This window comes from Onychostoma macrolepis, chromosome 18 (assembly GCF_012432095.1).
Source record: "Onychostoma macrolepis isolate SWU-2019 chromosome 18, ASM1243209v1, whole genome shotgun sequence".
In the NCBI taxonomy this organism is placed as follows: Eukaryota; Metazoa; Chordata; class Actinopteri; order Cypriniformes; family Cyprinidae; genus Onychostoma; species Onychostoma macrolepis.
The window spans coordinates 5,224,136-5,251,092 of record NC_081172.1 but is presented as its reverse complement, the minus strand read 5'-3'; the positions used below and the strand labels follow the sequence as shown (position 1 = coordinate 5,251,092).

Genomic DNA, 26,957 nt, shown 5'->3' with positions numbered 1-26,957 from the left:
TTAATCAAATATTGTTTGTGGTATGCATTCCTACAGTATCTTCTCAAACATCTGAGCAAAACATCAATATGTGAAAATAGCTCGATTCAACATTACCACAATGCCTCTGGTGTTAGAAATAAAACTCCGCACAGAAGTGTATGAACAATCCCAATACATGGGAGTTTCCTGGGAAGATAACATGCACCATCTCCTTCAGTTTTCTCAGTGAAGGTTCTGGGGAGAGGGGCAACATTCTTTCCAGAGAAAAGGGGTCTCATGGGAATAATTTACTTATTTTTTTGAGGTTAACTTTCTGGCTCTTTTCCCAAGAAACTTTGGCTTTATTATAAACAAACATCTTTCAACTGAGTTTTATGTACTGAACATGTAGCAAAGTTTTTGATGAAATTTTAAGCTGCTTCCGTTTGCTGGAATCTCAAGGAAATGCCATGCCTCATTATCCTTGTATAACAGAGCTTTGTGTACTTCAGCCATAAGAGGAATACATTTAGATGACATAGCTCTAGGGAATCTACTGTTGCACAACAAGTAAACTTTATTCAAATATACATACAGTATAGGCTCCCATGCAAATAAAGTGGATTTGACAGAAAACAAATAAACAGGTAATGGTGATCCCCATATCCCACATTGGGGAGAAAATATAATAACATTTAAAACTAAATAGTTTTTCCTTTTCTCTTTAGTGCAAACAAAGTTATTTTCTAACACATCACCTTGTTGTATAGCAAAATAAGAGCAAAACCTAAATCCAGTAACAAAAATATACAATACATAACTCTGTTCAAATAAGACATAACAAATAGTGATGGCTGAAAATGAGTTCAGCTGGTGATGTTTTATTCGTCTCCTGCCCCAGACAGAGCCACACCCCGTGCTTTGGCTTTCTGTCAGTAAAAGAGAGAAAACACAATCAAGATTCTGGACGAGTAGTACTGAGGAAATGAAACAGGAAGCAAAAATATGGTATGTGCTCTTCTTTCACAATACAGGCTAGATCGCACCACAGCCATGAGGGCACTGGCACGGCAATATAACTAACATCTGATGCCCTCTAGATCTCATCGAGCCATATCATGTTTGTCATGTTGTTATTTTGAACTGAGAAAGACAACCAGAAGAACAGATTGTGTTATGCAACAGTGCGAGGGCCACATTCCAAGGAGGTCACAGTTTCTTTAGCATTTCCTCTTAGTGGGATCATTCTTTAACTGGGAGTCTAATATCGGTTTATTTAATCATTACTGTTCACTTTCAATCAGTACATGGGAGCACCTCATAAAAAATGTGGAAAAACACTACTGTTCAAAAGTTCGGGGTCAGTAAGATTTTTTCATGTTTTTGAAAGTCTCTACAAGTCTGCATTTGTTTGATCAGAAATACAGTAAAAAAAACAGTTAATGACTTGTTTTCTATATTAATTTATTATTAAATTGTGAAATTTAGCACTCCTCCAATTTCTCACCACTGCAATTTAAATCTTGGTGGAAGCATAGAGTGATTTTGATGTAAAATATTAAGTGAAAGTTTTTTACAGCCTTTGTTAGATTTACAAGTTACAGTATTCAGAAAACTGATCTTGGTCACTGTTGGTCATGTCATGCCTGCATGTGTTGGTACTTCTTGGCCAGGTCTACATTGGTGCGTCCGGACTGGAAGGGATACGTCCAGAGGATGGAGTTCCAGGAGTGACCAAACCTCTTCACACCCATTTTGAGGTACTGCAACTCATCAGCAGAAAAGTTCCGCCTCTCTCCATGTCTGCCTGAAGACTAAAGGTCATTGCACATTGAGTCCGAAATTTTTGTATGGGTTTTTTTTGTTTGTGTATTCGTCATCCTTTCCTATCTTCGGATGCGAAAATGCAGAAAATCGAACCTGATCTGAATTTTTTTATGACGGACGAAAGTTCGGAGGCAGAGTGTAAACGTGATTGATACAACGTGAGGTCGTATTTATTTTTCAACGTTTGAAAATTTCAGACTCCTGTGCAATGACCTTAAAGCAGAAAACCTTCATGAATTCAAACATTTAGATAAAAATGGGGACCAAAGATGACATGCATTATGCATATGAGGAGTGCACATATATGAACGGTTCATAGTAAGTTTATCTTTAAAGTCAATATGAATTGTTTCAGAGGAAGAGCAAGTCAGTTAATTTTACATTTTATTTGATTATGCTCAGAATGTAATAAACCTGGACATTGGATGACTGCCTGTGCAATACAAATGTTAAAACAATATGTGACCCTGGACCACAAAAGCAGTCTTAAGTCGCTGGGGTATATTTGTAGCAATAGCCAAAAATACATTGCATGGGTCAAAATGATCAATTTTTCTTTTATGCCAAAAATCGTTAGGATACTAAGTAAAGATCATGTTCCATGAAGATATTTTGTAAATTTCTTACCGTAAATATATCAAAATTTCATTTTTGATTAGTAATATGCATTGCTAAGAACTTCATTTGGACAACTTTATATTATTTAGGCGATTTTCTCAATATTTAGATTTTTTTTGAACCCTCAGATTCCAGATTTTCAAATAGTTGTATCTCTGCCAAATATTGTCCTATCATAAACTATACATCAATGGAAAGCTTATTTATTCAGCTTTCAGATGATGTATAAATCTCAATTTTGAAAAATTGACACTTAAGACTGGTTTTGTGGTCCAGGGTCACATACAGGATGTTCTAAATTCAGTGCAAGTTAAGCTAGTGTGAAATCATGGTATATAATTCACCTAATACTAACAGTACCATACATTTTTTGAGAGACACTCTTCTGAAGTTTTCTTGAGACGGCTGTGATCCATTTTCTTTTTTATGCCTTGGCCTGAGAAAAAATGAAAAGAGAGAAAAATAGAGGAAGTGGAATTAATGAACCAAACCATACAAAATGTGTACATGCTGGTAACAGCAATACAAATGGTGAGACTTGTGCAGGCAGCAGGGAGGTATATTGATCTTTAGAATGATTTAGTGGGCAGTCTGTGAAACTGCACACACAGTACTGAACCCTGTACTAGTATCCTGCTGAACAAATACACACTGTTCTTTAGCAGGACATTCCTCTCAGCAGGAACGCCATTATATATAATCTGGTTCTTTGCACGCATAAACAACTTTTATCAAATGTATGGTGTAGTTTACAGATGTTTATTGTGGCACAGACATTATGAATGTTAAGGGAAAGAACACTTCTCTTACTGTATACTTCTCTCTGTCTTCTCAGGGGTGTGAGCCTAACACCTGGAGAGAGAAACACTGAGAATTAGAGAGCAGAAAAGACACCAAATGCACTAAAATGCCATGTGAAAATATCCTAAAAGAGGCTTTTAGATACTTTATGCAATAACTGGGACATAATACATCATAAAATTGCATCTCGATTCCACAGACCATTTGTCACATACTGTTTGTATTTTAATCATCTATCTGAACAGAGTTTGTATAAAATAGAATGTAAACAGATGATCAGACTTTGTATGTCATTTTAAATTCCCAACACTTTCCAAATATATATTGTTGCTTTGGATTGAAGCATTTGCTTAAGGAATAAATGTAAATCATGAGGGTGTGTTTGGTCATACAATACAGTCACATTATTCCACCAACTCTTGAGAGGAACAAAACCCTTTGTATGTGCACGTATGGATGCAAATGCAGTATGTGGACATGTGTATTGGTAGACTGGAACACACTGATCTTGTTCAAGTGAAACGGTGTGCGTGCTTGTTTCTGGACATATCCTCAGTCTAAATGACTTTGTTGTGGGGTACAGAACAGACTAGTCTCCATAGCAGCAGGTCAATGACTAGAGGACAGAACCCACAGGGAACTATAATCTAGTTAACCATCTTCCCTACACATATGCTCTAACTATCTTCCGATATAACACACACACACACACACACACCAATCTTTATCATTTACTTGTTTCATCCAGGCATTAAGATACAAGTTAAAAACAATAATAATACAAAATAATTATATTTTACCGTTTAAATGAAATAATTAAAACCAAATAATACAATTAAAAAATGTAAATTATCCATTAAGATAATAAGAGTTATTCTTCATTTTGTTTGGTCAATTGCAGCACTGAGCAGTAATGTATAATGGCTGCTAAACTATAAATTGCTACTTTTACATTAGCACCAATTAGAATTGCTTATTAGTGCCATATTTTAACTAGTGAAAATGTAAAGTAAAAATTTTATGATTGTGTTCCTGATCACCCTTTCCAGGTTTGGTTATGGATAATGACTGGATGACACTGCATTACCCTTTACTTGACAATTACAGTGAGAACATCTCTAGAAAGTTCAGTGAGTAAGTCTTGAGGTTACAGGAAAAAAGTCACATCGGAACAACTGAACAGCACTCCGAGACCACAACTCGGCAATAGAGGGAATGGAATGAGTGAGACTGAGGGGAAAAAGGAGGACAAAAGGAAAAAACTGAGAGCAAAGATGGAAAGATATTTCAGCAACATAGACAAAAGTCAAAGCACAGAGGAGTCTTGTGTTACATAACTACTTTATTCAATAATATAACCTTGCTCTTTGCAGGACTATGCACCATTAATCAAATGTATGGGGCAGTGTGCAGATGTTTATAGTGGCACAGACATTATGAATGTTACCTCCCCCTCACCTCTAAACTGAAATACATCTGAGAGCTACAGTTCTCTTTTGTCCTGAAAAGGAAACATTTCTCTTACTGTATATTTCTCTCGGCCTTCTCAGGGGTGTGAGACTAACACCTGGAGAAAGAAACAGAGAATGAGAGAACAGGAAAGAAGCACCAAATTAACTAAAATTGCAAATATAGCATGTGAAAATTTGCATACTTCTATGCAATAACTGGGACATAATATATCATTAAATTGCATCTCCATTCCACAGACCATTTGTCACATACTGTTTGTACTTTAATCATCTATCTGAACAGAGTTTGTACAAAATAGAATATAAACGGATCATCAGACTTTGTATGTAATTATAAATTCCCAACATACATCGTTGCTTTGGATGAAAGCATCTGCGAAATGAACAAATATAAATCATGAGGGTGTGTTTGGTTCTCCAGGCCTTGTTCTATCAAAGCTACTTTCTAAACATTCGAGGTCAGAGCAATTCTTCAACACTCCCAAAGACATTCTGAAAGACCATGTGTGGACGCCATCTCTTACATCTGTCTGATGGCTGGTGACTCAGCCTGTGTTTTTCCCTCTTGCTCCTCTCTGTATCCTCACTAGTGCTCTTTCTGTTTTTGTCTCGTGTGTGGATGTTAGTGTGTGTTAGAGTGTGGCTAGTCTTCTTTAACTGCTGGCTTCTCCTAAATTGATCCTCAGCCTCTCGTAGCACCAGGTGAAAGTCACACTGAAACCTGCAGCTACGCAACACAGCATCAAATGAACGACTGTCCATCTCATTCATATGTTTCACACAACCTAAGAGATGGAAAAGGTGCATGTGTGCACATGACAGCATGGAGAAAAAGAACATGTGAGACAAAAAGAACAAAGACAGTAAGTATTGCTTTTATTATCTAATGTGTTGTTTGTTTGTGTGTATTTATACCTGAACAGCGTAGACCCCTGGGTTTAGAGGCAGAGGGCGGCTTCAGAAACCTGTTAATTTCTCTGTCTAACAGCTCAGAGCACAGAGACATCTCATCTGAAAACAACAGCACAATTTCATGATCTAAAATTTCAAACAAACAGCAAAGAAGAAAAATTTTGTAGGTGAAGAGAAATCAAAGGGTTTTCTGTGACTTGGCACAAAGCGAGCATGATGTTTTAGTGAGATTTACCATCAGAGCGAGTGTGTGTGCACTGGTTTCTCTTCATGGGATCAGGATGTCTGAAAATATCTGGGCTGAAACCCAAGAAAAATAAAACGGAGAGAAATGTCACTCCCTCGAGGGGGAAAAATTTACTGACTCTGTCTTGAAAAGTCATTGACATAAAATGAATTATGTGTATCTGGATTTAATGTGAACATTCTAATCCTGAATAAAACAACTAGGTATGAGAAAAGCAAGAATAAGTCCAACTCATACTATCACATTTTCTTCCAACAAAAAATCTATTTATTTACATTTTCTGGCCACAAGTGTTCGATAAATTTTTGAAAGACATTCATTTGAACTCTTTATTCATCAAATTACATGTATTTAAACAGTGTGTTTATCCAGCAAAACTGTAAAAGCATAACATTAATTTATGATTAATGTTTACCCCTGTGTATCTCTGCCGCCCCCTATTGGTGTGCTGCAGTGCTGTAGATATTTGTTGCCATCATCATCATCTGAGTCTAGATTCATCATCTTTAATCTCTTCACCACTCTTTCAGACTGCATTTTCCTCTCCATGTCTCTCTTTTTCACATCTCCTTCCTGGTTGCCTCTTCTCCCATTCTCTCTCATTAGTTCATGCTCTCTCTCGTTGCCCTTTTCGCAGCCAGTGTCTTTGAAGTGAGTGACTTGGGCAGGTCTCAAACACTCTTCAGTGCTGACACACTGCTACTTACAAACACAAAACAGACAATGTTATGTTTACACCAGTTATCTCAATGAACACAAACATACTGTCTGTTGTTGAAACTGATGCAGAATGCTTAACATTTACACATTACTATCTATTAATGTGTTTACATGTCATTCTCACCGCGTTCTCTTTGTTGTACGCCATTTCATTTGTGATTGGTCGTTCTAGAGTTCCTGTGTGTAGCTCCCCACATACTCGATGGTAACCTTTGACCTTTCGCATCACAGAACCCTCCCACCATGCCTCATTACATTCCACAGATGAGGCTGACCTCTGATTGCCGCGCTGCTGGATTTCAGTGTCTCTTTCCCACTGTTTCACACCAATCTGAAAATCAAAATACAAAATTAGGCTAATAAAGGTAAAAGGAAAAATTTATTCATAGCACACTCTTCCCTTTCCATGAAATTTAAGCATGCGTGACTTAAACTGAATTCAAATGCACTCAAAAACACCAAAATCTCTGTCTCAGCCACGTTATAACATGACTTTTACAGGGAAGCACTTGGTGAAATATGTAGGAACTAAAATATCGTAATATGCATTCACAAACAGAAAAACCTTTTTCTCCAGGAGCTGAATTCTCTGGAGAATTTCTCTAGCAGACTGCCAGTGACTCTCCAAGTCACTCTCCTCCTGTTGATCCTTAGTTAACATGCCTGTGCCTAGTGATTCAGCTGGGTGGAGAAGTTAAATAAATGTCAAATCCTCATGTGCCAACGTGTCAGTTTAATAGAAGCAGGACATTAAAAGAAGAGCATGGTTACCAAATGCTGTGATGTGGTGCACCTGAAATTAAAGCATATTATCACCACTGACACCACTGGTGACGGTGCACTTTTTTTTAGACTAGTACTGTCTTGAATAAGTCTTTTATTTTCAGGTTTGTCACTACTTCTTGCACTGCTACTACAACCATATAGTGTGAACATGTAAAGATATAAAAATACGCAACTCACTGATTCTCTTGCAGGTGTGCAGTACGAACATGGCTGCCTTTCTAACCTCTTCATCACTAGCCTCAGTGAGCAGTGAAATCATAATAGGTAAACCTCCTGCCGACAACAACTGAGACTGATGCTCTACTGCACAGACAGAGAACAGACAGACTAATTACAATAATATACAAGATATGCATTTCCCAAAAGAAACACCAGTGCTTGAAAGGCAGCAAAACAGTGTGAGGTTATTTACATTTGCACTGTAAAACAAGCCATATGTGGTGAAACAGATGCATGAAATGATACTCATGTAAGAAAGAAGACCAATTGGAACTCATATGCTTTAAATCTCTTTAAACATCACATTTATTAAATGATATACAATACAAAATTTGAATGGAGCCTGTAGCTTAAGTGCATTCAGCTAAATTGCAGAAAATCAATGAGAATGATAAAAATAAGTAGCGAGAATTTTGAAATTTGAATCTAGAGCTTACTTAATCATTTGTAGTGCAAATGTCATTTTACTACCATCTGGTAACCACAAAAACTCACCACAGGCATCCGTGAGGTGTCCAATCGTCAAAACCACAGCGAGCTGGTCTTGTGGGTCAAGGTTTGGGCTGGACAACAGACACAACAGCCCTGGAATGACCCTCAGCTTTGATAAAGAAGATACCAACTGCTCTGAAACAGGAAGACAAAAGAAATGGAGAATCCAATACAACCAAGTAGTTCTCTTGGGGTGTGTGTGCATGTGTCTTACCATTGTTAGAGATGCAGGCAGAGAGTGTTTTAGTGATTACTGTAGCCATCTTACAAGCAGGAGCACTGTGTGCCGACTGAGACAACACTCTGGTAAGAGTGTCTGAGAGTGAATCCAGGCCTCCCACTGACACAAAATACTCCTGAGCACAAGCTGAAAGGCACATATTTACATGAGAGCACATAATGTAGCATATGTTTGTTTGTTCTGATGTTGTTTGTGCTCACGATTGTTTGCAACAGTCATGCCAATAAATGAGCATATAGGCTGTGCCAGCTCTGCCCTGGGCAATGCCACTTCCTGCAGCCAGGTCTTCACCAGGGGAAACACGTACATGCATGCGTTCTGATTCTCCTCTGTTAAAAACAACGCAAAGGAAGACTGTTCAAGTGTTTATTTGCATGTGTGGAAATACAAATGTGTCTCTCAATCTCATTCTAAACAAATGTTTAGGGTTTAGTGATGGTAAAAGGGTAGATAAGGGATGGAGAACATAACCATACCATTTTGAGGGTTGTTGACAGAGCCACAGAGAGCACTAGACACAGTGGCCCACAACTGCAGCTGCTCATAAGATGCGTTAGGAACTGGAAAACTATGCCTGAAAAGTGGCATAAGAAAGGAAATAAACTGAAAGCTGGTTCTGTTGAGCATCAGGGGAGTGTTTAAGTGAATTTCCAGATGTTTATCTGAATTTTTGTGATTCACTTCAACAAAACACCAGACAGTGTTTGAAATGTTTCCCTTCCGCACCAAGTAGGGGAGCATATTCTGTTTTGTTTGGAAATGTTTTCATTTATCCAGGATATTGTCTGTGGTAGGCTTTACAAGAACATTCTATTTCAGTTTTTCTACTTCAAAATCTAATTCAATTCTTTGTAATTGTTTGTGAAATTTACAAGCATTTTTTGAGCGAAATGTGCTTTTCAGTGTGCCGTTCCAAACCAGTATGACTTTCTGTCTTCTGTGGAACACAGAACATATTTTTCGAAATGTTATTTTTTGGCCATACAGTAAAAGTCATTGGGGTCCAATATTGGCCAAAGAGTTTTTATTATTTTGAGTAAAACAGTTTAAACATTCTTAAGAAATATCACAGAAGAAAAAAGTCATACATAATAACTAATGACAGAATTTTCAATTTTTGGCTAAACAATCCCTTTAAGCAAAAAGCCAGTCATTTCCATTGGAGGTAATTTTAGAAAATAAATTTTCTCCATAAAACAGTTTTGAAAGAAGAGTTTTGAAAATTATGTGATCTATTACCTAAAAACTGTTGTCTATCCATTAGAGCCTTTGTTTTAAGGGATAAAAATAATCAGGCACATACCTGAACAAACTGAACTTAATGTGTGTACCTGAACAAACTGAGCAAGGTTTCGATACACCTGGAGGTCTTAGCAAGAGTCTGTCCAGATCCTGTAACAGAAAAAAATACATGCACAAACCGTTTGTGAATTCCCAACCTGTTATACTCTGCAAAACCACAGTATCAGCACAGGAATGGTCTCATTGTACTTAAGTTTTATGGTAAACCTTACTGTTGTTGGCAACCAATACAGACAGCATGTACACCGCTACTCTTTTTTCCGTCAGAGGCATTTTCTGTTCCAGATGCTGCGCTAAATCACGAAACGTCTCCTCTCTGCACAGTGACTGTTTACAGCTCTCTGCAAAGAATATGTATATAGTCAAAAGTTAAATTTCAAATATTAACTATTTAACAATACAATACAATTATAAAACCACACACATATATAAAGGTAACTGCATACACACCATGTAATTCAGCCAAGGATGCAAGTGTAAATAGAGCGGTCTCTTTAACCTCAGAGAAAGTGCTGGACTTTGACAGGTTATAGATGAAGGAAATTCCTCCAATCTCTCTGAAGAACTCCACATACTGACCTAATACACAAAGAAAAATCATTAAAGACCATCAAAACGGTTTTAAAGTTAAATATTTTTAGGTTGGTATGAGACAGTGTCAAATGATTATGTTCTGAGCTGTAAATCAGACCGTTCTGTTTGCAGATTGAGATTATAGTCAGAAGAGCTTGTTTCTGTGATCCAGGCCATTTCATCTGGTATTTCAGACATTCCAGTAACAGACGCAAATCTGTCTTGGTAGCTGAAAACGTGAAGACTGTTAAATCCTTTAGCTTGGAAAGCAAAATATGTACTTGGATCTGTACAACAGATGGGTATTGTGCAATAGAACACAATATGATATCAATAAATTGTATGCTTCCACTTAAGACCAGGTACATTTTAACAGAACACAGAAAGTAAAGGACTTGACTAGAAACTGAAATGTCATTAAAAACTTTGCATAACTGTTTACAGTTCAGTTCTGCTGCTGCACATATCAGCGTTTCAAGATATTTAAAGATGCATAAGAAAAATGTTATGTAAGTTAGTAATATTTTAATGTTATAAATGAACGTTTTATATTATTATCAAAAATAAACTACACATTCTGTTACGATAAAATGCTCACCTTCCATTTTTATTTTTATTTTTGTAACGTTAAGTTACTCATTAAACCATCCTTTCCACCAACACTATATCCAAAGTGTCACTATATCCTGCAAAAAAGATAACAAATTTTGTTAGAATATGGTACATAAACTGTCAGCAAATAACGTTAATAACTATAATCAAATATTTCTTCAACTTCGCTGAACGAAACAATATTTACACTCCCGACTTAAGGTTGTTTAGCTTACATAATATCCACGACCCAATCCTAAATGTTTTTACAAAATAAATTTTAAAAAAATTGTTGAAGAGACCAACGACATTTCAACGGAAGAACTTCATAATCCCGCTCCGTAACGTGCCGCTTTTTTTGACACACGTGACGTGAGAAGACATAGTTAATATAGTAAATGCAATAAATTAATTAGTCATTAAATCATTATATTATTTAATTTTTAATCTGTGTGTATAATATAATATAAATAACTTAATTACTAATGAATTGCGAATTTTTTTATATATAAATCTGAATGTTGAGTACACACGGCACTGTAGGGGGCGCTCTGAGTTTAGTGTTTGCAACCTGCAACGACTACGATGGAACTGAAAAGCAGAAGAAGATCATTCAGCGAGCAGGGCCAGGTATGTGTCTGTTTGATTCAGCATTTACTCATATTAAAGCTGCTCTTTTGAAGGAAATTATTGTACAGATAATTCCAGAATATGTGTTCAGTTACACAAATTGGCAGAAAAGCATGAGTAAATATTAAAATTAACCATTACACTTGCCAATTATCACGAAAGCCGGTATGTTAGCTTGTAAAGCTAGCACGTTTTACACTAAAACAATGAAATATACGTATAAACACTGTTTATAGATTTTATGTTTTACCCTGACATGTACGAGAAAGCCTTGATGTTGGATGTATTACATTGCAAAGACGATTTATTCAAGACCACGTGTTATTAAATATTGTGATTTCACGTTGTGTTTTCCCAGATGCTGGAGTTGTAGACTGCTTTGATCACTGCGTCCAGGCAGTAATGTCTGGTTATTTGCGTTCAAGGCTCCTCTTTTACACTGGTGCAAGACATCTGACCAGTTTCTTTGCACCCAGCCAGCATGTTTTACCTGATACACTGTGTAGAGCCTGCCCGCTCCCTTCTCAAGCCCGGAGCTTCTCCTCCCATCGTGGTCGATCAGATGGAAGCTCAGGACAGGAAGGAGAAAACTCACTGCGTGCTCCAAGACGTGAAGTGGACTTCCAGCTGAGCCAGCTGCAGATCAATGCAGTTTTGCATGCTAATGAGCAATCTGTTCGTATTCCAGAGTTTGATGGCCGTGGTGGTCCCAGTCCAGTGGTCAGGTTTGAAAGCAACCAGCTTTCAGCCAACACTCCACTAGAGGACCGACGCAGCAGCGCCAGCTGCCTCCAGACTCGTGGCATGCTTTTTGGCGTGTTCGATGGACACGGCGGACATGCGTGCGCTCAAGCAGTCAGCGAACGTTTGCCTTATTACATAGCTGTATCGATGATGTCAGAGTCTGTCCTGGAGGATTTAGAGGCCGCCATGGAGACCTTACGACCCGTGCCACCCATTCTGCAGTGGTACAAGCACCATAACGACTACAACTACAGGGAATCAGCAGCCCTCTACGTCAATCACTTGCGTGTTTACTGGCAGGAGCTTCTGGCGAGCGAAGAACATGGTGACGGCATGCGTCTCACAGATGCTCTGACCTATGCGTTCCAGCGACTGGACACGGATCTTTCTCTTGAGGCACAGGTGCCGCTCGCAAATGACCTGATGCGGAACACGGCCATCCAGGCTGCTTTCGCTGGCTGCACGGCTTGTGTGGCTTACGTTGGACCAGAAGGTGTGCATGTTGCAAATGCAGGAGACTGTAGGGCGGTTTTGGGCATCCAGGAGCATGATGGAAGCTGGAGTGCTTTGCCACTCACACAAGACCACAACGCTGCCAATGTAGCCGAGGTGGAGAGGCTATGGCAGCAGCACCCGGCTAGTGAACGACAAACCATAATCGTAGATGACAGGCTGCTCGGGGTCCTGATGCCGCTGCGTGCGTTTGGAGACGTTCGATTCAAATGGAGTCGTGAGCTCCAGCAGAGTGTTATAGAGAAAGGAGACTCTGATTTAGAAGCACTGAATCTTTATCAATACGCTCCACCTAATTATCTCACTCCACCTTATTTAGAGGCCACACCAGAAGTCACCTACCACCAGCTTCGACCGCAGGACCGGTTTTTGATTTTGGCCTCTGATGGCCTCTGGGACGAGATGACCAATGATGAGGCGGTGAGGCTTGTGGCGGAACATCTGACTGGTATTCACCTCCAAGCTCCGGTTTCAGCCAGCCAGCTCAACTTGGGACAAATGCACCAGCTGCTGCTGCGGCGACGGGCCAGAGCAACACCCGCTTTGGATTTGAATGGAGCCACGCATTTGATCCGCCATGCACTGGGCACAAATGAGTATGGAGAGATGGACCAGGAGAGACTGGCAACCATGCTGGCTCTGCCTAGCGATTTAGCACGCATGTACCGAGACGACATCACTGTCACCGTGATTTATTTTAACCCGAACTTTAGCAAAACTACTAAATAAAGAACAAGATTTTAAAGTTTCATATATAAAAATATATGTGAAGGATTGTTTTCAGCTGTGAATTTTTCAGTGCTTTTTTAAATGTTTTTCTTGTTCCTAACTGTCTTTTATATTGTTGTGTACACTTAAAAATGCCTACAGCTGACTTTAATTTGAGTTCGCAACAGATGCTTGCATTTTGGAAAATGTGAATGCAAACAAAGGGTAGAATTCATAATGTGTGACTCACTTTAAATGACACTCTGTGGGTTACAAATGTGAAGGTACAGTCTTATTCTGTTCATGTAGCTCTGACAGCAGCAGATACAGCTAACATGCAAATCAAAAAGTATCTCTTTAATTAAGGCCAGTTATATATTCTTTTATGTCTGATGGGTATATAACTGTTCTTGTGCTTTGGCCGTTTTGTTGAAATAGTTAATGTCTACATGTCTTTCATCATAGATATATTGGGTTTGTCTAGGATCCTTCTAATTTAGGATGTTTTCTAATTTATTCTATAGATATTCCATAAGACATTAATTTTACTTGCATTAAATTTAAATTGTTGTGCAGCCTGAAGTTTTCATGAATTTAGCATACTTGGTTCTTTCTGCTGTATTTTGTTTGTTTCTCTGCTTGTGTAATGAAGACATTTTCACTTTGCACTTTGTAGTGACTGCAGGTGTGTCAAAGTACTATAGTGAGCCACAACAAAATTCTTATCAGTGGTTAAACTGATATTATTTGCGGTGCAAAGTATGAAGGTCATAGGGACCAGTTTTATTGAAGGCTGTATTACACGTTACATTTTACATTAACGTTACATCAACTCGCAAGTACATTTCAAAATAATTTAGCTTTAGCAGTTATGAAGTAAAACTAGTGCACCATGTTTCCTAATAGTGAAATTTTTTTTCCTTTTTACGTTTCTGTTATTTGTGTCTATATTGTTACTTTTTGTTCTGGTCTAATGTGAGTGACAAACCTCAGAAACACTCTTTTGGAAATTTGGGAACAAGATCATATATTTTCACTGCAGAATTTTTAATTTTGTCTAATGTTGTATTTTTATGATGTCCATTATAATCTGCCTCTTTGGTTATTAAAAGATGTTTAATCCAAATGATCTTGTTGATATTTCAGAATGGCACAAAGAATGAAGCAACAGACAATTTTAAGTCACATTGTAGTCTCTGAACATGTTATGCCTTCTTATAAACACAAGGTTATTAAATAAAATTATGCAAAATTACCTCAAAAGGATTCATGTAAATTTAATTTCCTGGTTTGAATTCTGTATCACATTTGTAGTCGTGTAGAAAAGTTATTTGCTTTCTTATGAGAATGTAGATTTTACATTTATTCATTTGGCAGACGCTTTTATCCAAATCGACTTACAATTGTGGCGATTTACAAACAAGCGATTTACAATAAGAAAGAGGTAAGGATAATAGGGTCATTCTTCAATTGGGGTGGCAAATGAGAGGATTTGTAAAAATGCTTGTTTGTTTTTTTCTAATAAAATATATTGCTACGCATTTAAAATTAGTTTAATATGCTATATCCATTAAAATGAAAGCTTAAGGACATTTTGATTTTTTAATAATTTCAATCAAACACTGGTGACACCACAGACATGAATTTGGGGGACACAAATTTCTTCTTAAATATAACAAAATATGTATTTTTTAAAACAATTTAATAAAATTGTACATGTTAAATAAAATCTGTATTCACAACATAACCACTTTATTTGTGTTAAAAATGTTATATTGTTGCAATTACATTCCATGATACCTCTCTAAGGTATGGTGGGAACATCCATATTTTGTTACAAATGCAATCTCTAAAACTCAATTAAATATGTGTTTTAAAACCCTACAGAATACAAAGTTTATTTCAACTGTAGTAAAGTAGAGGGACACCACTTGCCACCACAAATGAAGAATGACCGAGAACAGAAAAAGCGAATGCATAGTTGTTGTTTTTTTTTAATGAGGAGGCAGTTAGATGCTTACAGAAAGTTTTGCTTCAGTTGATTGCTTAAATGTATATGTTACACAACATCTAATGACATAACAGGTATAAGTATTATTGTTTAAATTTCTGTAAATAATCTCTAAATTTTTATAACGCTGTCAATCCACTGGAGGGCTCTGGAGAGCTTGACGTGAGCTGCTGCTCTGCGCATGCTCGGAGCGCCCGCGGAAATTCAAACGCTCGAGCTCAGCTGACAGACGCAGACGTTTGAAAAATCCACAAACTCTGACACGGTTATTTTACTGAGGTAAGAAAGTTATATTTTAACAATGAAACCGACAAAAATGACTTAACATATTTAAACGAATGCAATTACATTTTACTCTCGACTACTTCGACCACTTTGGATTTCGTCTTTTGTTTTGTTTAACAATGACTGCTAACGTTAGCTAGCAGCGCTTCGGCCTCAATGTCTCGGTGACAGTTATAAGTTATACGATATAAGTTATTTAGATGAAAACTCGACGTATAACAATAACGACTTTATTGATGGTGATATGAACGTTTGAAATGAACCCATATAAATGGTTCTACAGGACTGTGTAAACAAAGTTAGTAACACGTCTGTATGTAATGATTTTAATTCACAGTCTTATACGTCACATACACCTGATTTGTGACTGTTTAAAGTCTAAATTAAACTTAATTTCGTTGAACTTGAAGCTGTTTTTCTGCTGACAGGTGTTAACATGGAAAATCAAAAGAGACCGAGAGATCCACTGGAGGAAAACCCCTCAGCCTCTAGTGGTAGGACTGTGTTCTCATCTGTCACCGCCTTCACTCTTCAAACATACTACAAACCATTTTGGAGTATAGTAATTTGTCAGTTGTTGCAAAGTCTAAGATATGTCAGCTGCATTAATTTGTAACCGAGCTTTATTTTTTATATACACTGTTTAAGATTATATGGCATTGTCAGTAATGCCACATAATGATATCAGTGTGAGTTATAAGTTATAAAATGTTTTGCAGAACTTGAAAATGTGTTGAAGAAAAGGCGGCTGGTAGCAGGGGGAGAGGAGAACCTGGACCCCAAGAAATCCCCTGCCAGGACACGCTTGAGATTGGCAGAGCTGGAGGTGAAACCAGACACTCCTGCCATAGCCTCCATTCGCTCCAGAGTCCAGCAACTCAGCCAGAGACGAGATGGTAGGAATTCAGTTTTATCCTTTTGTAAACTCACACTGGCAATTCAAGTATATTTAAAACTTTTTTTTTTTTCTTTGTTGTTGCTATTTTTCATCCAACCCCATGTCTTTTAACGTAGCAAGTTGATTTTCCAGTAGGCTACATTTCAATTTAATTTTGCTTTAGAAGGTTTTATACTGATTTATGAAGCAAAACTGGTACACAATGTTTCCTAATATAAACAATGTTTTACTTTTTGCATTCTTGTTATTTGTCTATTTTGTACTCTTTGTGTTGTCCGATTTGAGTGACAACCCTCTCTTTTTTGGAAATTTGGGAATGGAACGCTATATTTTCACTGCAAAATGTTGTGTTTTTCTGAAGTCCACTATAATCAGCCTCTCTGGTTATTAAACGTTGCTTAATCCAAATGATCTTATGATCAGAGGAGCATGCAAAAAAAAAAAGCAGCAACCACAGTCATATTTGTTGTCACTGCACATGGAAATATGTTCGTTATGCCCATTTGTTACAGCAAGCCTATTACATATACCATTAAATGAATGTAACTAATAATGTAAGCCTATTAAATATATCTATTAATAACACCTTGTTCTAACACTTTAGAAATATGTTTTTGTATAATCTTGTAATGCTATTCTTCTTCTTCTTCTTATTATTATTATTATTATTATGCATTTTGTATTTTGCATGTAGGCTACATTAAATATTTGTACTTTTAAAATGTAATTGTAAATGTCCCAATGCATGGCTATTAAAGCGAAATGCAAAAAAAACTAAAACTTGTGAAAAAACAATTAAATCATCTACAATATGCACTTTTCCTAATATGTAAATTTGAATATAAACTACTGTTCATTCGCTTTCATATTGCACTTTTACATTTTATTGTCTAAGGGTGGAGAGTGTTGTGCTGTTGATATGCTTTTAAGCATGTTTATGTAGTGTAATTATATATCCAGAGTTTAGGAATGAATAGTCTTGTTTCTGTGTGATCAGGTGGGACTGGGTTAGTCCAGCGCTGCCTGTCTGACCCCGGGTCCGAGGGTTGCACCGGCAGCGTGTCCTCGCAGATCTGTCACATCGGTAAGAATTTTCTTCCACATAGGCTTCACACTTCTCAACTGCTGCTGCTTTCACTGAATTCTTTATTAAGTCTTGAATTGGGGCAAACTGAATGTATTTTTATGGTAGGTGAGGGAGAGTTTAGCTCTCGCCTGCAGCGCTTCAAAGCTCCAACCCCACTGAACAGCCCCGGTCGCTCCACCCCCTGCACACGCAATCTCTCCAGCTTTGTGCATGGCATTCAAAAGCAGCTGAACACTGCAGTGACACCCAGCAATAAAGAGGCCTCCCGTATCCGCCAGGTAGATCTGTCCTACCCATCTGACCTTTTTTCTAACTGTTTCTGGAACAAATCTCTAAGAGAAGGATATGTTTTGTTACTAAATCTTGTCTCATTAACTGTCTCAAATGCAGGCACGTGAGGATGAGTTGCGTCAGTTGAAGGTTCAGCCAGTGGCAGAAAACATTTGGTTGAAGAGGAGTCTGTCTGACTCCTCCCTCACTGAGGTGAGCCATTCAGGTTAAGATGTTTGTCTGCTTGCTGTGCAATTTTGTCTGGTTTTTGAGCATTTAGAAGTTTAGTTTAAAAGTAAATAATCCCCATTTTCCCAGAGGGCATCTCCATCCACATCCTCTCCCTGGGTTTACAGGAAAAATCGAAAACCCCAGTGGCCTCCATTACAGCCTGGGAGTGTGAGCATGTATTTGAGACAATTTGTTGAAGTGTATTTGTCTTTTCGGATTCTATTTTTGTCGTTTATCTGTTTTGTCATACTTCCTCACCCTTGGTTTTGAGGTTCACTGGGGCAAACTTGTGATTTGTTTGCACAGACTCACTTGTTGGAGAAATGTTGTCTTTTACGCTGTTTTATAGGACAAAACCTAATTTCAGCTTTTGTCTGTTCTGCAGGACGAGTTAAAGGGAACTGAATTCATCTCATGTGACCTTGACAGTAAGGTATTTGATGGAAGCCTGGACACCACACCGCCATGTTCTGTGGACATCCGTTTCCCCAGTGAAGAACTTTATATATCGACAGGTAAATGTCCTTCCTAAAAACTTAGAGGGATAGTTCACCCAAAAATGAAAATTAATTACTAATTACCCTCATGTCATTCTAAACCCGTAAGACTTTCAGGTCATCTTCAGAACACAAATTTTTTTATATTTTTGATGAAATATGAAAGCTTTCTCACCCTTCATTGACAGCAAGGGTACTACTACGGTCAAGGCACAGAAATGTTTTAAGGACATTGTTAAAATAGTCCATGTGTCATTAGTGGTTTAACCGTAATTTTATGAAGCTGCAAGAATATTTTTTGTGCACAACGAACAAAAACAATAATGACTTTATTTAATGATTTCTTCCTGTATCGTGGTACTCTCAATAATGGCGGTAGACTCTTATTTTTGTTTTCCTCCCGGCACAAAGTATTCTCATAGCTTCATAAAATTACCACTCATAGTTTAACGAGGTCCTTACCTACCTTTCTGTGCCTTGGACCATGGTAGTAACCTTGCTGTCTATGGAGGGTCAGAAAGCTCTCGGATTTCATCAAAAATCTTAATTTGTGTTGATGATATGATGGTGAGTAATTAATGACAGTATTTTCCTTTTTGGGTGAACTATCCCTTTAACTAACATATTTACCACATTTTTTTCTATAACAGAACCTGGGACTTTGAACACTTCCGCTCTAATTGATAAGATGTTTGAAGATGTCCTGCAGCATGCAGACAAGGAAGCTGAAGGTGAAGATGGAAATAAGGAAGAGGAGGTGGAGAGAGATGAGAGCAATTCTTCAGAGACTGAAAAGGAAGACAAAACAGAATCGGACACAGCTGAAAAGGAAGACAAACAGGAACCGGTCACTGTCACATTAAATGAGGATCCTCTTGACCAGAGTGAGATGTGTGAAGAGAGTGAAGAAACTCCAGAAGTCAATTCTTCAACAGATAAAGAGGAGCTCCAGTCTGTTGACGATGGTGAAGGAGAAATGAAGGAAGAGAAGGATAGCGCCACCATGGGTGATGAGGACTTTCTAACCCTGCCGCCCAGCTGTATTCTTTCTCCTCTCAGCAAATATGTGGAGGCTGTTGTCACACCACTGGTATTGGTCTGATTTTTAGAGATTTTAATTGTTCATATGGTGACATCCAGTGAATTATGTTGTCAATGAAATCCAAGTGCTTGTCACAAATATTTTCATCAAAATGCCTTTTAGCATAATTATGCCACTTTTCATATAAAATTAAATGCCAGGCAGTGTTTTGCATCTGAATTTTCCCTTTGTGTAGTTGGAAAGATCATATTGTATGTATACAGAAAGATACATGCACCTTTTAGTTAGTGTAAGAGTGTAATATTACATGGATATAAATGTAGACAATAAGTCTGTTTCTGAATGTTTCTACAGAAGATTGAAATCACAGCGTCTGAGCCATCAGTACAACCGCCCTCACCTGAAGAAATGACAGCTAGTCCTGCTGACAGCGTTCCACCTTTATACAGGTGTGCTCACTTAAATAATAACAATAATAATTTGTCAAGAGCCTTGTCATTTAGTTTGCCAAACGCTGTTTGCCCAACTTGGTATTTAGTACTGGTAGTACATGCTTTTTTGTTTTTACTAGTGATAGACTAATAAATCAGCCATTTATTTAATAAAAAAAACAGTAATATTGTGAAATAATAATTTATTCCTGTGATGGCAAAGCTGAATTTTCACCATCATTACTCCTGTCTTCAGTGTTTACACGATCCTTCAGAAATCATTCTAATATGCTGATTTGGTGCTCAAGAAATATTTCTTATCAGTGTTGAAAATATTTTTGTGGAATCACTGGTAATTTGTCTCCCAGTATTCTTTGATTAATAGAAAGTTCAAAATAACAGTTTTAAAAAAAAATTAGAAATAGAATTTTGTAACATTATAAATAACTTTACTGTCATTTTTGAACATTTTAATGCATCCTTGCCAAATAAGTGTTAATTTATTTAATATTTAATATAGAAATATATATTAATTGACACCAAACTTTTGAATGGTATTGCATATCAGTATTATATCGATCAGCCACTCAACTCTCTATATATTGGTCAACCACTGATATTTACCTTTTTACCCAATTGTTTTTCTTACGATTAACAGCATTGACACCTACCGCTCACAAAGGAAGATCCACGCCTCTTCTACTCAGAGCTTGACACCTGGAGTTCAGAAGCAGGTTCAAGAGAAGACCTGCTCAAAAAAGCCCATCAACATCAAGGAGAGAATTAAGGTTTGAAACTTATACTGGGGTATTTTAGGAGACTTCATGCATTCAAGATCTGATGCAGGTGATTGTATTTGGTCCATTCAGGTGTTAAACGAGGAGGCAGCCAAGTTGCAGACAATCATCACACAGACGCTGCAGGCTCTGAGCTGTTGCAGTGATGAGGAACATGGGAAAGGTTCCCAGCAGGAGGCCGAGGCTGAGAAACTCCTGCTTGTCTCCAGTAAGTGGAACATTTGTGAACAAAGTTTGTTTCACTACTTGCAAATCGCTGAGACTGCATGTTCTGATTTGGCTCTCATTTGTCTTTTTAATGCAGGTGAGAAGCGAGCAGCCTTACTGGCTGAGGTCAGCAGGCTGAGAGAGGGTGAGTCTGGTGAACCAGACTCCCAGAATGCACCTCTGCAACCCTGCAGAGGCACAGTCAGCATCGGCAGCATCCAGCTGCCCCTCAAGGTGGAGTTTGTGTGCTCAGCTCGCACAGGTGAGCGTGAATTCATATTTATTAATGGAAGAAGATGAATCATCATTGCACAAGGTCAATGTTCTCATGCAGTTTATGGCTACTCTCTCTATGAAGGCCGTCCAACGCACTACTTCTTCGTTTTGATCCGTTATGGCCCATGTAATATTGTGGCAACGCCTTTGGCTACAGCTGCTGATGCCCAAAATGGAGACACCATCACCTTCCCGACTTCTATTACACTGTGAGTCCACATGCTACATACAATGATTCTTTGATGTCAGAGTTTAAAACTGCACAATGCTTTAAGAGAAGGTTTTTAAATACAACAATTGTGATTTACACTGGTTTGAATCTTTTCCTTCAACAGACAAGACATTCGCTCCAGTTTTGAGATTGATGTTGAGGTCTACAGTTTGGTAGGTAGAGTTCATGTATGAGCAAATATTTGTTTTCATTAATTTAAAAGATAAGAGATTTTTTCTTCAAGCTTTAACTTACAATTTCTTGTTCATAATTAGGTGTTATGTATTCCTCTGTTTTATAGTCCAGTACTCAGAGTAATACCTGCAGTATGAATGCTCAGCAGTTCCGCAGCTCAACAAAGTCAAGGGTTTGTACACTTTCACACATTATGTTGAGAAATTTATTACTTTTGGCAATGCACAGTTGTAGCAAAATGTTTGTGTTTCTAGGTGACACCCAAGAAGATTCTCCACAGCATCACAGTATGTATCTACTGTCTGTTTACTTGCCATCATTGGGCTTCATTAATGAAACATGAGTATTTCTGTTATGATGTTCATAAAATCACACTTTTTGAATTGTCACATAAGAATACTTTCACAAACAATTCAGAAAATCATTAATGGGGCACATTGTGTGTTTTTATGTTTGTTGAGTGGTAGATAGCTTTAGCTCATTTAAATGTTTATTTTTGTTTTTCTAGAAATCTAACCAGAGTGTGACTTGTGAGTATTCATCAGTTACTCGTTTAATCATTGGTTGATTGGTGGTATCAGACAATGATATTTCTTTTCCGTCCGTTATAGCTGCTACTCTGCCTGGTCTGAGTGCCCAGCGCTCTAGTAACTTCACATTAGTGGGCTCTCACAAGATTACCCTGAATTCACTGGGACAGAGCAAGTTCCCTCTTGACAAGGTATTGATGTAGTAAAACTTTGTTCATATTAGTGAGTGTCTGTGTTGCTGTCCTCACCTTTTTGAACACTTGTTGCATCACTCAGTTATTTTCTTTTTAAAATCGGTAAATATTGCGTACACTTCTACACGCTTAATTTTCACTTAGTTAAACAGGAGGTCAGTGGTTGTTCTGTGTTGTGTTTGCACTGTGGTGTGGTTGTTCATGTAACTGGGTTTCTGTCCATCTCTCCTGTTTCTCCACTCAGATGAAATTTGAAGGCAAAATCAGGCGACTCCTTGGAGATGAGTTTCAGGAAAAGGTGTCACTCTTTCCACCATAGTCTCTGCTTCTGGTTTAGTGGGCTTTGCACATTTTCTGTGTTAGTGTGTTTGCTGGGCCTTTTGTTCATCTTTTTGCTATTCATGAATCCCCTGGCCTGTGCAATAGTCAATAAAATGACAATGTCCTGATTATGGCATTCATAACTTGCTTTGGGATAAATTAAACCAATATCCCCACGATTACCCTCTCTTATTCTCCTTATGTTCTGTTTTTTATTATGGAGATATGGAATTTTACTTCCAGACCTAGAAAATGTAACACACAATTTATATATAAGTAATTTAAAGACATTTAACACTTTTATTCAGCAAAGATGTATTGAATTGATCAAAAGTGATAAAGACATTTATAATATTACAAAAGATTTTTGTGAAATAAATGCCATTTAAGATTTAGTTCAAATTAATGTTCTTTGAATGTTATCGTCATTTTGGAGTGTTACTACAATTGGAAAAGTAATTTAAATTTGAACCATTCAGAAATGATGGCTGTTTTAGAGCCTTTTTTTCTTAAAGCTGTATTGTAATGTGATAAGCCATTACTAAAAATTTGAACAATATTGCTGTATTTTTACATGCACATCTGTTGTTGTTTTCCTGTGTTGCGACTAACCAATTTGTTACATTGTGTAGGTTCCCTTTCTCTCTCCTCTAGAGGGTCACATCTATCTGCGGCTGCACCATGAGGGCCACTCCAACGTCCAGCATCAGGGCTTTTTGGTGAGTTGGTGTGTATAATTTCTAGACATTGACCAATGTTTTGTTTAGCTTGTTTTATCACATGGAAAAGGCACTTACCATATCTGTAGTCCTTTGACTAATTTGTATATAAGCAAAAAATTTGAAAATACAGTTGCCAATACATATTTGTAAAGCAGATATGTGAAATACGTGAGCAGTTTATCTTCATAGTTGCAGTCTGATCCATTTGAATGAAAGTTTGAGAATGGCTTAGGGCACACGAATATTCAATGTGTTGAATAGTAGAGCTGCAACAAGGTCTCTTTAGTACTTTATTTTAAATGATTAATTTCATCTATGATCTCAGTTTGTTTCTAATTTATTCTTTTGAAATTTTATTTGCTTAATGAAGTGTGTCTATAGGAAATGTGCTGCGTTTTTGTGAAAGTATGCTGCAACTTTCTTTCTCCTCTTGTAGACCATGTTTGAGGATGTGAATGGCTTTGGAGCTTGGCAGAGGTTCTACTTCCTTCTGGAAGGAGGACACCTGCTCTACTGGAACTACCCGAATGAGATGGGCAACAAGGTGGGGTTGTGCAATTATGTGTGTAAATTAGTGGTCGACCGATATGTCTCCAAAGGCGGATATTTGGCATTTTTCAAATATCGGCATCAGCCGATAAGTTTTTCTGTTTGGCCGGTGCATTCGTGGATTTTATTTTGACGGTGCTGAGAACGGCAGTGCCTGAACACACAGTTCTCACCATCTCCCTCTATTTCGATGTCGTCGTTAACAGTTCTGTCTAATACGGACCGAAGTCTGTCTAATAATCAGATAGAACTGTTAAACAAAGGAAATAAAATGTACAAAAAATTATTATAACGATTGCTTTTATATTGTTAGTAATAGAAAGGAAAACATAATGCTTTCTCGTTTGCTGAAAGCATACAGCAAATACGCATTTATATGATTTAAACAAATCTTTGAATGACCAATGAACATTTAAGTTCACAAACCTTACAAACTTAGTCGAATCTAGTTGAGATCTTGTGAAGTGTGCATTTGTATCCTGCATGATTGCGTGTTCTCTGCGTGACGGTCGGTCCGTGAGAATCGAATGCGGACAGGAGGAGAGCTCAGCTTTACTGGAGACTTTTGCGATCGACACACTTTAAACTCGTGATTTTAAATTATGCTGAACTTCATGCTTTTGCCCACTGTCATATTCATGTAATTTTCACTGTGTGCTTTATGTAAAATGAGTTGTTACCTTGGCTTTATTTGAAAAAATATGATTCCCAATGCACACAAACTTCCCAGAATACTGAGTGCACTGTTGGTTACAGACAGTGTTTACTTCCTTTTTAATTATATTTTTATTGAATATATTTATTTATTTGTGAAAAACACTGTCATTTTAAAGTATAAGCATGATTATTTTTACACACTAATTTTTTTAATCCATTTTCAAATTTCTTAAATATTAATTTAAATAAATAAAATTATATCGGCCACCCTGCTTTCCAAAATGCATCGGCTGTCAAAAAAACAATATCGGTCGACCACTAGTGTAAATAATGTGTATCCTTCTCCTCGTTAAAGTTTTTTTTTTTTTTTTTTTTTTTTAATCATTCCTTCTCTTCCAGCCAGCAGATGGAAGTCTCTCTCTCTTTGGCTTCTGCAGTGTCAGGCCTGTGGAGCGAGAGTGTTGTGCACGGCCCCACACCTTTGAATTAGTAGAGACTAACACCCTCCAGCAAGAGCACAGCCAGACCTTGAAGAAGTAATGCATCCATGAATTTACTAAAAAAAAAAAAGAGTTCAGCCAAAAATGAAATTCCACAATATGGAAGAAAGGATCTGCTACTTCTGTTTCATTATGACTTTAACATTTAGTATCGGTTTGCAATAAGAGTATTGGTTTTAATTCAAATCGAAATGATCTTCTTTTGTTCAGGTGCTGGTTTTCAGCGGACACACGGGAGGAGAGGTCTGACTGGATGGAGAAACTGAATCAGATCTTACTGGACTCTGTAACGTGGAATAGGATGCCTGTCTCTAACGATAACAGGGCCAGCACGTCCTCTAACACCGGAAACTCTCGTGAGAGTATCCTGTAACACAACACACATGTGAACCCTCACCATGTAACACTAAGAAAGGAGATCTCAGAGAAGATCATATGCGGCACTAAAAATATACATGAAGAGCTTCTGAGAATAGAAGCAGCCAAACAGAACTGTTTTACATAAGAGCATCAAAATCTACATAAATGCATACTACTTTGTTAGATGCATACATTATAGTGGCTTATTTAAGATTTCTGATCTGTCATTACATCTTATAGATTGTGCTATATTTTAGAATGGTTTACCACACTGTAAGGATAGATGGATTTGCCATTGCCATTAATTTTCAGGTAAACCATGTAGTAAGAGCAGTCTGGTTTGAATGCATGAGGTAAGTCTCCAAAGTGCCTATTTGAATGTTTATTTATCTCCTGCCTTATTCAGACAGTTGCTTATGATTGAATGATCAACTGAAATGCTTTACATTTTAATGCAATAATCTGTTTCAGATTATGCTTATGTATGAGGGTGTCCTTTATTACATGGTATAGTTAAGTTTACTGCATTTGTCTGCCTTTTTATGTTTATTGCTTTTTCAATTACTCTGGGAACAATTTATGTGACTGTAAAACTGCAGTCTTCATCTAGAAGGGAGAATCGTTTTTATTTGAATGTAGAAAATATGAAGTATGTCCTGAATTGTATAGCAATTTGTCTGGGAGGACATTTTCATAGTAAGCCTCCTTGGGTTTTGATTTTGAAAAACATTGATTGTTTACTACAAAAATGCTTTTGGTAGTACCTGACCATGCGTTATATCCAGTGAGGTGTGTATTATATTTTTAGGAGACCGTCTGGCCAACATAAACTAAACGATTGAGTTTATACCTAATCTGATGGTCGTTTGGGGTTCTTGGGTTAAAATCTGGAATGTGCAAGTATAAGAATAACACTACAGAGCTGTCAGTCTGAAAATGCCGTATGATAATTCATGCAGGGGGAGAGAGAGTGATGTACAACCTTATGACTTCTTTGAGCTTTATTTGAAGCTTCAGTGCGTTGTATCTGTTTGTTTTCACTCTAGGGACTGTGAAACTGATAGGAAGCTTTTCTGTGCCATGTCTATCCCATATATGCGTTTTTGCCAAGAGTCTCATACTATTACTATGTTAAACTATATAAAACTATATGAAATATCCTGGTAAAGGTACTACAAAATAAATATGGCTGTTAAAGCCGGAAGTGTTTGTTTTTCTTTTACACTTGGTGGAGGATCTTATTTTTTGTGTAATACATTTCTTACAAGACTTAATTTAACTTAAATGTGCAAAGTTGCTGGTTAGTAATTACTTTAAACAATCAATCAC

The 26,957-nt window shown here is 37.4% G+C and overlaps 3 protein-coding genes across 8 annotated transcripts; 2 read left to right on the top strand and 1 right to left on the bottom strand.

Moving 5' to 3' along the window:
- Positions 1-72: 72 nt before the first annotated feature.
- On the bottom strand, positions 73-11,137 carry terb1 (telomere repeat binding bouquet formation protein 1). Of its 3 annotated transcripts, none has more exons than XM_058751906.1 (22): positions 10,999-11,137; positions 10,770-10,857; positions 10,290-10,400; positions 10,049-10,177; positions 9,811-9,939; positions 9,628-9,688; positions 8,773-8,870; positions 8,497-8,625; positions 8,270-8,422; positions 8,059-8,190; positions 7,522-7,644; positions 7,124-7,239; positions 6,683-6,889; positions 6,254-6,537; positions 5,827-5,891; positions 5,595-5,690; positions 5,204-5,464; positions 4,733-4,774; positions 3,217-3,258; positions 2,772-2,842; positions 1,608-1,775; positions 73-890 (listed from the first exon to the last, which is right to left on the bottom strand). In XM_058751906.1, exons 2-22 carry the CDS (start codon positions 10,774-10,776, stop codon positions 843-845), a joined length of 2,472 nt encoding a protein of 823 aa, XP_058607889.1. In that variant the 5' UTR covers positions 10,777-10,857; positions 10,999-11,137; the 3' UTR covers positions 73-842. The 3 variants fall into 3 exon arrangements, with proteins under 3 accessions (XP_058607889.1, XP_058607888.1, XP_058607890.1); XM_058751905.1 differs by having other exon boundaries at positions 80-890; positions 7,522-7,647; XM_058751907.1 differs by lacking the exon at positions 5,204-5,464 and having other exon boundaries at positions 81-890; positions 7,522-7,647.
- Positions 11,138-11,304: 167 nt separating this feature from the next.
- pdp2 (putative pyruvate dehydrogenase phosphatase isoenzyme 2) lies at positions 11,305-14,607 on the top strand. Of its 2 annotated transcripts, none has more exons than XM_058752438.1 (2): positions 11,305-11,392; positions 11,751-14,607. In XM_058752438.1, exon 2 carries the CDS (start codon positions 11,795-11,797, stop codon positions 13,376-13,378), a length of 1,584 nt encoding a protein of 527 aa, XP_058608421.1. In that variant the 5' UTR covers positions 11,305-11,392; positions 11,751-11,794; the 3' UTR covers positions 13,379-14,607. The 2 variants fall into 2 exon arrangements, with proteins under 2 accessions (XP_058608421.1, XP_058608422.1); XM_058752439.1 differs by lacking the exon at positions 11,305-11,392 and adding an exon at positions 11,407-11,557.
- Positions 14,608-15,512: 905 nt separating this feature from the next.
- On the top strand, positions 15,513-26,825 carry anln2 (anillin, actin binding protein 2). Of its 3 annotated transcripts, XM_058752275.1 has the most exons (24): positions 15,513-15,647; positions 16,082-16,147; positions 16,373-16,549; positions 17,549-17,635; positions 17,744-17,916; positions 18,029-18,121; positions 18,227-18,307; positions 18,525-18,654; positions 19,287-19,726; positions 20,033-20,127; positions 20,768-20,897; positions 20,979-21,114; positions 21,211-21,375; positions 21,472-21,598; positions 21,725-21,773; positions 21,902-21,967; positions 22,050-22,082; positions 22,304-22,325; positions 22,407-22,516; positions 22,764-22,817; positions 23,473-23,559; positions 23,999-24,106; positions 25,168-25,304; positions 25,479-26,825. In XM_058752275.1, the coding sequence occupies exons 2-24, from the start codon at positions 16,090-16,092 to the stop codon at positions 25,639-25,641; spliced, it is 2,721 nt and encodes a 906-aa protein (XP_058608258.1). In that variant the 5' UTR covers positions 15,513-15,647; positions 16,082-16,089; the 3' UTR covers positions 25,642-26,825. The 3 variants fall into 3 exon arrangements, with proteins under 3 accessions (XP_058608258.1, XP_058608260.1, XP_058608259.1); XM_058752277.1 differs by lacking the exon at positions 18,227-18,307; XM_058752276.1 differs by lacking the exon at positions 22,764-22,817.
- Positions 26,826-26,957: the final 132 nt, after the last annotated feature.